This window comes from Pseudorasbora parva, chromosome 20 (assembly GCF_024679245.1).
Source record: "Pseudorasbora parva isolate DD20220531a chromosome 20, ASM2467924v1, whole genome shotgun sequence".
Classification (NCBI taxonomy): Eukaryota; Metazoa; Chordata; class Actinopteri; order Cypriniformes; family Gobionidae; genus Pseudorasbora; species Pseudorasbora parva.
The window spans coordinates 2,945,047-2,959,290 of record NC_090191.1 but is presented as its reverse complement, the minus strand read 5'-3'; the positions used below and the strand labels follow the sequence as shown (position 1 = coordinate 2,959,290).

The window sequence follows — 14,244 nt, the reverse complement described above, 5'->3', positions numbered from 1 at the left end:
TTAAATATTTTTGTTTTCTATTTACTATTTTTGATAATTTTGTATCAGCTTTATAGCTATTCGTTCCCATTGTGCTAAACATTGGAAAATAAAACACTTTGACTTTGGGTACTTGCATTCACAGTTCTTTATGTAAAAAAGGATCACAAAACACAAGATGATGTAGAATTCTAACCCTTATTTTGCAATTTCACATCTAACTATCAGGGTAAATAAACCAATCTATATATGTTTATATTTCTGATTAATAAAGACATTTTCATCATGTGTTACTTCCACAATACAATGTTATCAAAGAGCAATATCTGTAAACTAATATTACTGTCAGTTAAGTTCAGTGTATGGTTTTAGGTGACATTATTTTCATCAACATTTCCGTGCAACTTACTGGTGATTTAATTTCCAAACTGCTGTTATGTGATGTGCAAGAAGCAGATTATGATCATTGGCAAATCAACATTTAAATCTTAAAATGTAACCTTAACATGTGTTTATTTAAATCCAGTCAGGCAGAATGTATCTAAATATATATATTAACAATATTTGGGGTAAGTGGCCATTGATTGTTCAGATGGGTCAATTTATAAGTAACTCAACACAAGCCATTAAATTAATGCGCCACATTAACTTCCACAATGCATCTGAATGAGCCATTTCGCCAATGGCTAAAGGGTATTGTTTTTAGCTATGCCCTGTTATTGTTATGGGTGATTGGTGAACAAGTGTAAGGATCTATGTTATCACATCGTTCACATTTTGACTTTGGGTAAAAGGTAGGTGAGTTCACAATTCTTTATTAAAAAAATAAATAAATCTCAAAACACAGATTTAGAATTCTAACCTTTATTTCACACCATCGTCATAAAACTGAAAGCAAGGTCAATGATGGGAAACAAACAAGTTTGCCACATGTTTATATTTTGCCCCACTGAAACGGCACTGCACCAATGTCTGAGTTAAAGTACTGGCACAGTTTATTCCTGAGCTGTTTGGCATGTGTTGTACTGTTGGTTTTGTGTGGCAGAGCGGCCTGCTGTAGGCCAGGGTCTTGTCTCCATCTTCCTGGGACAGTGTCATGATCTAGTCCTTCCTGGTCTATTCCTTCCATGTATACTTCACCGCACTCTGTACGCAGAAAGTTGTGCAGAGCACAACAAGCCAAAACAATGTCCTCCACTTTGCCAGTGCTTTGAATATTCATGGTGGTTAGAAAGACTCGAAAACGATTTGCCAGGATGCCAAATGCATTTTCAACCACCCTTCGAGCTCGCGAAAGCCTGTAATTGAAGATGCGTTGCTCTGCAGATAGCCTGCGGTTCGGATATGGCTTCATGAGGTACTCCTTCAAGGGAAATGCCTCATCTGCCACAATGCAGTAAGGGGCCAGCTGGTCAGATTCCGGAAGTGGTGCAGGGGCAGGCGTGTTGGATATTCTTTTCTCCAAGGCATCCTGCAAGGAGCATCCACCAAACACTCCACCATCTGAAATACGCCCATTGCAGCCCACATCAACATACAAGAATCTGTAATTGCTATCAACCAGTGCCATTAGAACTATGGAAAATGTATGCTTGTAGTTGTAGAATGTTGATCCCGTTCCTGGTGGGGGACGAATGTTGATGTGCTTCCCATCCAGAGCACCCAGGCAGTTTGGGAAGTTCCACTGAGCCTGGAATCCAGTCGCCACTTGTTGCCACTCTTCCACTGTGTCTGGGCACTGAAGAAGAAAAGAAAATTTAAAAGAATTTTTATTTTTATTTTGTCACACCCTTGATAACTCAGTCATTTAGGCATGTTTCACTGTCAAAATGTGAACAAAGTGCAGTATAAATGTTGAAGAAAAAACAAACAGACACATGCATACCTTCAGGTATTTCTCTTTTAAGACCTGATAGATTGCTGCACAGGTTTCAGGAATGAATTGCTGAATTGTAGACATTCCCATTCGGAACTGGTAAGAAAGGCTCTTGAAGCTTTCCCCTGAAAAGATTACAATCACATAACTCTTATAAATACTCATTATACATTTTCCACACCTTTTCCAGAGTCAAATGAAACTGCATTTTCATAATATTAAACCAGATTATTGTTAATTATTAAAGATATGGTTCTTTAAACAACCAGAATTAAGTGTTACACGTTGACTTTTTATCAAGTAGGCAACAATTGCCACCCGAAATCAAATCATTTTCTCTTTCATAACGTTTAACAATACTTACACCAAAATATAGACGACTGAAAATGTGTTGTAATGCCATGTTCAAACAAAGAATAATCTTTAGTTTGCTTACCTGTTGCCAAGAATCGTAGTGTAATCATCAGGCGCTCCCCTACGGAGATACAATCCCGGTAGTTCGTGTTTCTCCTCTGTATGATTGGACTGATAAGTTCCTTTAACATGTGAAACTGCACAGGAAAAAGCCGAGCAAAATTTTTAAAATCTAAGGTTTCAGCTAACTCAAGCTCTTGACACAGGTTGGCGAAAGCCCCTTGAGCCTGTCTCTGGCGTATCCATGGTTTCACCCATTTAGTGCGCTTTCTTCGTATTTTTCGTGTCCGCTTCTTCCTTTCCTCTTCCACAAGTAAAAGACCAAGGGCTGACAACGTCAATGCCATTTGCAACGTATCAGACATTTCTGAGATGTGCATTAATCCGTCTGTGTGGTGAACGAGATTCTGGGCTGCTTTATATCTTTATACCTCTTCCGGTTTCCTGGTTCGAATAATGAAAACAGACTACTGCCCCCAGCCTGTACGGAAAGATATTTCATCTGACGAAGTGATGGAAGTGAAGTGTTTGTCTCTCGTGTGGAGACTCAGAACAATGAGTGTCTGTTGAAAGGATACCTTATCCCTTTCTGATGAGAGCAATTTGGCACTTCTCCATTCCAGTGTTGCTATTGGCTGCTGGTATCAGAGAGGTGTGAGCACACAGTGTGGCCCACCCTTTTCCCCCTGTGGAACTCATTTGCATACTGTACACAGTTAGAAGTCTTTAAAGTTTCTTTAAAGTTTATTAATGCATTCCTCACTTTCCAAACCACCATCAGAATACCCATGGCAATATACTAAACAAATAGACACCAAACATGATGGAAAAATATTGAACTATTTTGCATTCATTCATTTGTTCATTAACAGCTGATTCTGTGTAAGATGTTGCATTACAAATAGATGTCACTGAGAATACTTATTTCTCTGAAGTCTTAAGTTTTATTCAGCAGAAAAGCTTTACTCTTACAGCAGTGTGAACAAATGTCACAGCAGCCGCTAACATCATAACATCATCTCGACACTCAGATGTGTCTAATATGATTGGCAAGGCAAGGCAAGTTTATTTGTATAGCACATTTCATACCCAATAGCAATTCAAAGTGCTTTACATAGAAATTAATTAAAGTAACATTAATAATTACATCCATCAACACAATTTCGATTATAGTAGGTAAACTGTATCCTGAAGATCCTGCTTAAAGCCCTAATATCCCGCGTTATATTCAATAGAGTTATATTCACTGCTTAGTTCTTTTACTTTCTTTCGCATTACTGTTTTTATATTTATACGGCCTAAAATTACAGATTTTGTGAACTGTGTGTGTGGCAATATGTGTGGCATTTCATGTGTGGTTTTTCAGTCAATTTAACATTTTCATTACTTTTCTGGACTCTGTCATTTCTAAAAGGGGAACACTGATAATACATTAAAAGTGTAATCTCAACATTTTATTTAAAATATAACATCAAATAAAACTTGGTGAATAAAACATTATATTGCACAGTTGCCAAGTCTGCACATAACACACAACTTTGGACTTGTTTTTTTTGGCAAGTCGCGTTAAAAAAATCTAGAGTCACGGGTTGTGGTTTTTTGGCCTTATTTTAAAAAATGTGGTTGCTTGTTAGGAAAATATGATTCGAAAAAAAAAATTCTTTACATTTATGGTCACTGTTTTGTCCAGTACATTGACTGACACTGACTACGTTTACATGGACAACAATACTCCGATATTAATCTGATTAAGACAATACTCTGATTAAGAGGCTACCATGTAGACAGCGATTTCTAATTACCTTAATCTGATTAAAGTCATAATCTAACTAAACATAAATCGGATTAAGACATGTGGAGTATGCCTATTTTAGTCGCATTATCGGAGACATGTGCACACCTTAATCTAACTATTAATGTCGTGTCGGAGATTTCGCCGCATTTTGTGACAGGACACATAACGTTACGCACACTAGGAAAGTGCAGAGGGGAGGCTTTGTGGGTTCAAGCCTCTGCCCTTTTTGAAAATGAATCAAAAGTGCCCCACTCAACAATTATCGATAATATTGTGGCCAATAAAACAGAATTGGAATTATAATTAATATAACGTCTACAAACCAGTAACAAATAGCGGAAAAGTCCCGTTTATCTTTTATGTATTTGTCAGTCTGAAATGTCGTTGCCATAACGCGTCGCTATGGGCGGTGTGTGTTTTACTTGACTGTTCATTCTGGACACTGCGTCCTCTCTCTATATTTTTATTTTTGTTGTAATTATTATGCTCATTGTAAAAGTAAAAAACAATAAGTTTGTATCTGTAATCGCAAACCAGATGGGTCATTCAGTGAACGCCTGTGGCTCGACGGCAGGAAAAACAATCCAAACAGTCGCGATTTTTAAACCTTTTTCATCATTAATCAAAGCTATTATTCTAAATGTAGGCTGTCAATAAGGAGGAAAGAGGGGTAGTGTCTCTTCAAAAAAACAGAAAGAGACAATACATAATATTACAAAAATAAATCAACGTAAATGTATATAAAACATTATAAAAACGCATGTTTTTTATACTTCTTAATGTAAAGTAACACTGTCTTAGCGAGTTAGCGAGTTTCCGAGCCCATAAAATTAACAGACCTGCCAAAGTCACGCTATGATTGGATGTTGGAGAACATAGCGTGGCATGGGGACGTAATGACGTGCCATAATCGATCTATGTTCTATCACATGTAAAACGGGAACATGAACGGAGTACTCTTAAAGCAACCCATGTAAACACCTTAATCAGAATATTGTCTTATTTAGACAAAGGTCAATAATTAGATTACTGCTGTCCATGTAAACGTAGTCACTGTCGTCTCACAGCTAATAGCCATTCAATGCAGCAACACAAGTGTTGTAGTCATTTTCTTCAATGTGGTCCTCATAGATCCTGCCTCCTTTAGCCCCTTACTGAAGAAAAATCTCATTCAACGTGCAGGCACGCAACATTATAAATCCACATAATGATAGTTAGTAGACGTAAATAAATGTATACATTTTTACAAACAATGCAACCAGCAGAGATGTACAATGATGGAGAGGAAACAGGGAGGAGAGGCACCTTATTTTTATATTCTTATAATGTATTTATGTCCTGCGGCTACTTATTTGTCTTTCAAGAGTTGGCAACACATGTATTGCAGTGTTTCCACAGAATTTTAGATATGGGGGGTCTGGGGGAAAAAGCTCACCCTTTTGAAAATGTTACATATTTTATAGGTATCAATCAATTTTGTATATTATGTATCAGAGACAAACCAATTTTGATTTTGATGTGTGTTTATTTGTTTATCTCTTCATCATAAATCTAGGCATTTATATATCATCTTACCAAGATGTATTATCAAGGTATATAGAGAATGTCTCAAGTACTTCACTGAAAACAGCCTTTCCTTTGCAAGTCCTTCTGACATTTGCCGCTGGATCTGATGTCTCTGCAGTGGTTAAACTCGATTTAGTATTATTCGTCTTGTGTAGCCCTAACAAGCCCCTTCTTATCTTTCAGAGTACATATTCACATATTGCATTAACCACATATTTAGAGGTTGTTTTAAATTTCATTTTGTTTTAAATATAAATGCAGTGAAGATAATCAATTTATGCGTTGCCTGGACCACATTAGTGTGGCTATTAATGTTTAAGATTCTTGAAATGAAAACAAAGAGGCAGAGTGGTGTTTTAAAACATTTTGTTTCATTGTTGTCTAAAATATACATAAAGATAATCACAAGTATCCAGAGTGAGTTGAGTGAAGCTATCAAGAATGCTGTTCGATTTGCCTGGACTGTGTCCTCCCATCCTCGAGAGTTCAGCTGAATCCCAATGACGCAAGAGTCAGGCGCTGATGTGTAGCATTTAACAGTGCAAACACGGAAAATTCTGTGTTTGGCAGGGAAGAATTTTCTCACAAATAATAGAAATTTCTGAATTTGACAGGAAAAGAGTTAATAGGTTGAGTTTTATATTTCATTTTGTTTTAAATATACATGCAGTGAAGATTCTTATCATTCTTCTGCCTCCATCTAGCCCTATATTTTATAATTCTTCTAGAAGCTAATTTGTGAGGTCAGGCCCTGATGTTGGACGAGAGGACCTGGCTTGCAGTCTCTGCTCTTATTCATCCCAAAGGTGTTCAATCGGGTTGAGCTCAGGACTCTGTGCAGGCCAGTCAAGTTCCTCCACACTATGACTTTATGGACAAACGCTTTGTTCACTGGAGCGCAGTCATGTTGGGGCAGGAAGGGGCCATCCCCAAACTGTTCCCACAAAGTCGGTAGCATGAAATCTTGAGCTTCTCTGAAAGCCACATAAGTTTGGAGGTCTGGAGTTATTGATTCTGCAGAAAGTTGGTGACTTCTGCACACTATGACCCTCAGCATGCACTGACTCCGCTCTTTGGTTTTACGTTGCCTATGACTTCATGGCTGAATTGCTTTTGGGGAATTTGAATTGCTAAATTGATGAAATTTCATGAATGGACTTATTGCACAGATGGCAACCTATCACGGTACTACGCTTGAGTTCACCGAGCACCTGAGTGCGACCCATTTCACTAATGTTTGTAGAAGTGTCTGCCTGCCTAGTGCTTGATTTATACACCTGTGGCCATGGAAGTGATTAAACAACTGAATTCATTGATTTGGAGGGGTGTCCCAATACTTTTAGCAATATAGTGCATCTGTGTGTACCAGATTCAGTTTCAGATTGTAGTGGTAGCTCCTTGTTTAACGATAAACTCCTCATCTTCATCCCTGCCTTTCACAATAGTTGTTTTCATTCTGCATTTGAGATGTGAATGGGTTAAAGATTAAAACCATCATCTAGGCTTCATTTTCATTATTGCAGGAATACAAATTCTTAAAATGGGAACAATTTTTACCAGTATGTTGTAAACGATAAAATACCAACCCTAAGTGTGAAGCACTTTCCACACTGTTGGCAGGTTTAAAGCTTCTTTCCAGTGTGAACTTTCATGTGGACTTTAAGTTGTCCTTTTTCAGTAAAACTCTTTCCACACTGTGGGCAGGTGTAAGGCATCTCTCCAGTGTGAACTCTGATGTGGCCTTCAAGATGTTCTTTTCGAGCTAATCTCTTTCCACACTTTGGGCAGGTGTAAGGCTTCTCTCCAGTGTGTACTCTTCTGTGGCCTTCAAGATGGTCTTTTCGAGTGAAACTCTTTCCACACTGCTGGCAGGTGAATGCCTTCTCTCCAGTATGTAATCTAACATGCCTATTAAGGACTACTTTTTGACTGAAACTCTTTCCACACTGTTGGCAGGTATAAGGCTTCTCTCCAGTGTGTACTCTTCTGTGGCCTTCAAGATGGTCTTTTCGAGTGAAACTCTTTCCACACTGCTGGCAGGTGAATGCCTTCTCTCCAGTATGTAATCTAACATGCCTATTAAGGACTACTTTTTGAGTGAAACTCTTTCCACACTGTTGGCAGGTGTAAGACTTCTCTCCAGTGTGAATTCTCATGTGTTCCTCAAGGTTTCCTTTTTGAGTGAAACTCTTTCCACACTGTTGACAGGTGTAAGGCTTCTCTCCAGTGTGAATTCTCATGTGTTCATCAATTCTTCCTTTTCGAGTGAAACTCTTTCCACACTGTTGGCAGCTGTAAGGCTTCTCTCCAGTGTGAATTCTCATGTGTTCCTCAATTTTTCCTTTTTGAGTGAAACTCTTTCCACACTGCTGGCAGGTGTAAGGCTTCTCTCCAGTGTGAATTCTCATGTGTTCATCAACTCTTCCTTTTCGAGTGAAACCCTTTCCACACTGTTGGCAGCTGTAAGGTTTCTCTCCGGTGTGAATACTCATGTGGGTTTTAAGATGCGCTCCTTGAGTGAAACTCTTTCCACACTGCTGGCAGGTGTAAGGCTTCTCTCCAGTGTGAAGTCTCATGTGTTCCTCAATTCTTTCTTTTCGAGTGAAACTCTTTCCACACTGTTGGCAGGTGTAAGGCTTCTTTCCAGTGTGAATACTCATGTGGGCTTTAAGATGCCCTGTTTGAGTGAAACTCTTTCCACACTGTTGGCACGTGTAAGGCTTCTCTCCAGTGTGAATTCTCATGTGTTCCTCGATGCTTCCTTTTCGAGTGAAACTCTTTCCACACTGTTGGCAGGTGTAAGGCTTCTTTCCACAGTGAATTCTTATGTGGGCATTAAGATGCCCTTTGTTAGAGAAACTCTTTCCACACTGTTGGCAGGTGCAAGACTTATTTCCAGTGTACATTTTCCTGTTGGCTTTAAGGTGTCTTTTTTCAATTAAACTCTTTCCAGGGTTTTGAGTGATTCTTTGCGAGGAAATACTTTCAGTCTGTGAGCAAGTCAAATATTTTTCTCCAGTTATGAAATCATGACGTTTCCCATATGGATCTTTCTCTTCCATGGTCGCCACTTTCAGTGCCATCAGATCTAAAATAGTCAAAAACAAGTTAACCCCAGTTTAATGGCACAAAACAACAGAAATAAAGACACTAAAACATTTAAGACATCAAAACCAAAAACATGTTTGCTAGATCTTATACCCACTAAGCTACAGAAAGAGGGGTTACATTTAGCTCAATCTCAGAACTTCTTTTCCAAACTCTATTTTTCCCATCATATTTGGATTCTGTGTTCAGGACATTTCCACATGTTATTGAAGTGGTTTGGAATGTGACCAATCCAATGGCAAAACATTAAAGTCACTCCTCTAACCATGGCAGACCTAAGACAGTTGAGCAACTAGAAGCCTGTATTATTCAAGAATAGGACAACATTCTTTTTCCTAAACTTTAGCAACTTATCTCCTCAGTCCCCAGACGTTTGCAGACTGTTATAAAAAGAAGAGGAAATGCCACACAGTGGTAAATATAGCCTTGTCCCCAGATGTGTTGATGCCATGAAATTTAAAATCAACTTTGTTTTCAAATCAGTTAAAAAAAATTGATATGCCATCTGTGTTGTATTCTGAATAAAATATTGAGATTTGAAACTTCCACATCATTCCATTCTGTTTTCATTCACAATTTGTACAGTGTCTCAACTTCTTGGAAATTGGGTTTGTACCCAAGCTCCTGTTTTATGCCCACGTTTGAAGAGCTTTTTATTCCTTGATGTAGAGAAAAAGGAGGCATACTGTATGGTTGTGAATCTGGCTAAAATTTCTTCTGCAGAAGTTGTTCCAGAAACTAAACCTGCCAGGAGTGAGCCTACAGATGAAAGTGAATCGGCACCAAAGAAAAAATGGTAAAGCAGACGAAGATATCCTTGCTGATGGCATTGATGAAGAGCAGCATGTAGAAGGACAGAAGGATGAAATGAACATGTACTTGGAGGACAAAACAAATGTTGATTCTGGGCCACTAACATGGTGGCAAAAAAATGAGGAACGTTTAAGAGTCAAGTTAAGTCAAGTTTTATTTATAGATCACAAGTTTAACACAACAGTAGTTAATCCAAAATGCTTTACAATATAATAAAACAGCTGCTAAGCGCCTGCACTACATCCCTTCCACATCTAACCCCATTTGAGCAAATTTTCTCAAATAGTCTCTCAATAGTTAAAGTCAAGTTATATTTGACTATATTTTTGTAGTGTTTCTCTGTGTATGTTAGCCTATATATTTAATTTATTTGTTTTATTTCATGCATAAGCAGTATTATTTATTTTGTTTTGGAACCTCCTTCGAAGGCCTGTGCTTTATAGTGAGAGTAAATTATAATAGTCCATAATTGTTGTAGTGTTTCAGTTTGCTGTTAAATATCTTTTACCCCTTTTTCCAATGAAAACATTTAATATGCTATATTTGATTTGGGATTTTGTGACTGAAACTTTTTTTTCATTTGATGTTTGTGTTTGCAGTGTTATTTCTCTTTCTTTTTCAGTTTGCTGTCGTTACGAACTGCTCAGAGACTTTAAAAGGTTGAAGCTTTTATTAGAGGCAAGCAAACAAGGCAGGGGACACAGACAAAAGGGTTATCCAAGAACAGGCAAGAAATCCAAAAAAACAGAGGCAAGACCCAGGGAAACGCTCAGAGATGCAGTGCACCCACATACAAAACCTTACAGTAAATGACAGAATGCTAGATAAAAGCAGAGGTAATGGGGTATATGAGACACATGTGTAAACAATGAGTGCTGATGAGTCCAGGCAAAGGATTATGGGTAATGTAGTATTTGATTGAATGACAGTCTGTGGTAGATTGCCCTCTGGTGGTAATCACGGGCACTCTCAATGGTGAATCGTGACATAGCCTAAAAGGAGCAGCTTCCAGACGCTCCTAAAATTGTCCAGGAAGTAGGTGGAGCTGAGGCGGACCCGGGGGCGGCATGGAGAGCCAGGCCCAGGAAGCAAAAGAGGGCCTTGAGACGGCTCCACGGACAACACTTTAGTTACTCCATTACACACCTCAGACAACTTTCTCATAACTCTTAACCTCATACTGACTCCTGACACAACACACACACCTACACAGATTAGCTTTCGGCATAATCTATGCTCACTCTCTCCCTCTCGCCTATCCTCTATGGTTTCATCTTCACTCCCTCCACCTGCTCAGTTCTCAGCACTGGACACTAACAGTGCTACTGACACTCTTTGCTCCACTCTAACATCCTACTTAGACAGTTTTTGCCCCCTTTCATCCAGACCAGCCAGCCCCACCCCATCTGCCCCCTGGCTGTCTGATGTTCTCCGTGAACATCGCTCTGGACTCAGGGCGGCAGAGAGGAAATGGCGGAAATCTAAAAACTATACTCACCTTACCTTGTATCAGTATTTTCTCTCTTCATTATCTACAAATGTCTCCACTGCTAAAACGACATACATAAATAACCCCACTGCTTTAGAAACCTTCTCTGAATCCAGCACTTTTAGAAAACTACAGACCGGTATCCCTTTTGCCTTTCATTGCAAAGACACTTGAGCGAGTTGTGTTCAATCAACTCTCTATGTTTCTTGAACAGAACTACCTCCTGGACAACAACCAATCCGGCTTAAAAAAAGGGCCACTCGATTGAGACTGCCCTACTCTCAGTCACTGAAGCTCTGAGACAGGCAAAAAGAGCTTCCAAATCCTCAGTACTCATCTTGCTGGATCTGTCTGCTGCTTTTGACACAATTAACCACCAGATCCTCCTGTCAACACTTAAGAAGGTGGGTATCTCAGGAACTGCTCTCCAGTGGTTCAGGTCTTACCTCTTGCATCACCTTCAACTTAATCTTGCAAGGACAGAATTACTTGTTGTCTCAACCAACCCAGCACTTCATCAAAATTTCTCCATTCAGCTTGGTTGATCAACCATAACTCCATCCAGGACAGCCAGGAAACTTGGAGTTATGATTGATGACCATTTAAACTTCACTGACCACATTACTGCAACAGCCTGGTCCTGCGGATTTGCTTTATACAACATTAGAAAGATTAGACCCTTCCTATCAGGACAGGCTGCACAACTCCTGGTCCAAGCTCTTGTTCTCTCCAGACTGGACTATTGTAATGCTCTTCTATCTGGCCTTCCAGCATGCACTTTTAAACAATTGCAACTAATCCAGAATGCAGCGGCGAGTGTGGTCTTTAACGAGCCAAAGAGAGCGCATGTACGCCTCTCTTCATCAGACTGCACTGGTTGCCAATGGCTGCTTGCATCAAATTCAAGGCACTGGATCTTGCCTACAAAGCAACCACTGGCTCTGCACCAGTATACCTAGATTTGCTTGTTCAGACTTACACACCCTTCAGAAGCTTGCGTTCTGGAGAAGTTTGTGTACTGTGCTCGATTAACTGAGATTTCCTACAGCTCTTGCAGGTTGTTGGCCTTGTTTGTTTCGTTGCTTCTTTTGCTCTTCCCTTTTTTAAGTCGCTTTGGATAAAACCGTCTGCTAAATGACTAAATGTAAAATGACTGGGATAGAGCAAGCAGCTAGGATAGAGCAGGCAGCCAGGGCGGAACAAGCCAGGCAGATGACCAGGGTGGCGCAGACAGACAGGGGTGAGTATGCTGTGCAGATGGCCTTGCAGCTGGGCTTGAAGACCCCCACGGCATAGCAGACGACCACCACAGTAGTGCAGATGGTCTTGATCCCCATGGTGGAGCAGAGAACCACCGCCATAGTGCAGACAAGCTTGAAGACACCCCCGACAGTGTTGGCGACCACAGCTGAATATACAGGATAGAAGACCCCCACGGCGGAGCAGGCTGAGCAGGTGTGGTGGCCGGAGTCCTCTCTGGACTGGGGACAGGAGACGGAGTCATCTCTGGAGACGGGACAGGAGACGGAGCCCTCTCTAGAATTGGGAGAGGAGATGAGTCCTCTGTAGACTCGAGGCATTAGACGGAGTCCTCTCTGTACTCGAGGCAGGAGACGGAGCCCTCTGTAGACTCGAGGCAGGAGACGGAGCCCTCTGTAGACTCGAGGCAGGAGACGGAGCCCTCTGTAGACTCGGGACAGGAGACGGAGCCCTCTCGGGACTCGGGACAGGAGACGGAGCCCTCTCTGGACTCGGGACAGGAGACGGAGCCCTCTCTGGACTCGGGACAGGAGACGGAGCCCTCTCTGGACTCGGGACAGGAGACGGAGCCCTCTCTGGACTCGGGACAGGAGACGGAGCCCTCTCTGGACTCGGGACAGGAGACGGAGCCCTCTCTGGACTCGGGACAGGAGACGGAGCCCTCTCTGGACTCGGGACAGGAGACGGAGCCCTCTCTGGACTCGGGACAGGAGACGGAGCCCTCTCTGGACTCGGGACAGGAGACGGAGCCCTCTCTGGACTCGGGACAGGAGACGGAGCCCTCTCTGGACTCGGGGCAGGAGACGGAGCCCTCTCTGGACTCGAGGCAGGAGACGGAGTCCTCTCTGTACTCTAGACAGGAGACTGAGTCAAATCTTGAGCCAGGGCAGGAAACGGAGTCCTCTGTGGACTTGGGACAGGAGACAGAGTCCTCTATGGACTCGAGGCAGGAGACGGAGTCTGGACTTAGCCAATCAGGAATGGGGGATGATGAAGAAGGCCATGATGGACTGAGGCCAATGGGCAAATTTGGCCTGGGTGCCGGGGTTACACCCCTACTCTTTTTACGAAGGACATCCTGAGATTTTTAATGACCACAGAGAATCAGGACCTCGGTTTAACGTCTCATTCGAAGGATGGTGCTCTTTGACAGGGTAGTGTCCCCATCACTAGAGTGGGGGTTTATGACCCACTCAGACCACAGGGTGATCACCCCCGGCTGGTCTCACTAACACCTCTATCAGCAGTCTATGTTCTATGTTCTATGTTGCTGTAGCAAAACAACAGCAAAATACCAGACTTGGTATGTGTCACACAGAGGTTGCGTAAGTGCAGTTATTCAGCAAACACAATGGCAGATAGTCAAGAGATCCATGGACGTATTACAGTTCATCCCTGAGAAGGTTTAATGGCAGATTTAGTCGCACTAACAGCACAAGAGACAGAACACAGACCAACTGCGTGACACTTGACTTGAATATGCATTCTTTTAATAGAGAAGCTCTGAATGGGGGATTTAAATTATTGAAATTTGGCAAATGCAAGCATGAACGCTCCTCTTAGTCATGGAAAAAAAATGTTGTCAACGAAAAAATTAATACTTTGAAAATATCACTAATTTCTATAGTGCTTGGAGTTGAAGAATGAAACCAACCTGTTTGTTCCTCAGTTTCTTCATGTTTCACTCTCAATGTTTCTTCAATCTTCACGTCTTGACTCTCCTCTTTAACAAACGCCATCTTAGTTTGTTCCTCAGGTCCTTCATGTTTCACTATCAATGTTTCTTCAATCTTCACGTCTTCACTCTCCTCTTTAATAAACGCCATCTTTGAGATAATAATCACAGAAATAAAAAACACATCCAAACTAAATCAGTATTTCAGTCACTGGTAAGAGTCAGCAGTGTTAGGGAAGCTACTCTGAAACTGTAGCTTTACAAGCTAC

General features: G+C 41.1%; 1 protein-coding gene and 1 pseudogene across 1 annotated transcript; both read right to left on the bottom strand.

The window, feature by feature from the left end:
• Nucleotides 1-14,126, bottom strand: part of LOC137049411 (zinc finger protein 850-like) — a 39,817-nt pseudogene extending 25,691 nt beyond the window's left edge.
• Nucleotides 897-3,184, bottom strand: LOC137049285 (uncharacterized). Its single transcript, XM_067427785.1, has 3 exons — nt 2,292-3,184; nt 1,865-1,980; nt 897-1,717 (listed from the first exon to the last, which is right to left on the bottom strand). The coding sequence occupies exons 1-3, from the start codon at nt 2,647-2,649 to the stop codon at nt 914-916; spliced, it is 1,278 nt and encodes a 425-aa protein (XP_067283886.1). The 5' UTR covers nt 2,650-3,184; the 3' UTR covers nt 897-913.
• Nucleotides 14,127-14,244: the final 118 nt, after the last annotated feature.

Bases quoted from the DNA above. Each gene is read 5' to 3' on its own strand.
- LOC137049285 (XM_067427785.1), bottom strand. From the start codon at position 2,649: ATGCACATCTCAGAAATGTCTGATACGTTGCAAATGGCATTGACGTTG. The intron at 1,981-2,291 runs GTAAGCAAACTA...TAATCTTTTCAG, and splicing joins ACTACGATTCTTGGCAACAG to GGGAAAGCTTCAAGAGCCTT. The intron at 1,718-1,864 runs GTATGCATGTGT...TTTCTTCTTCAG, and splicing joins TAAAAGAGAAATACCTGAAG to TGCCCAGACACAGTGGAAGA.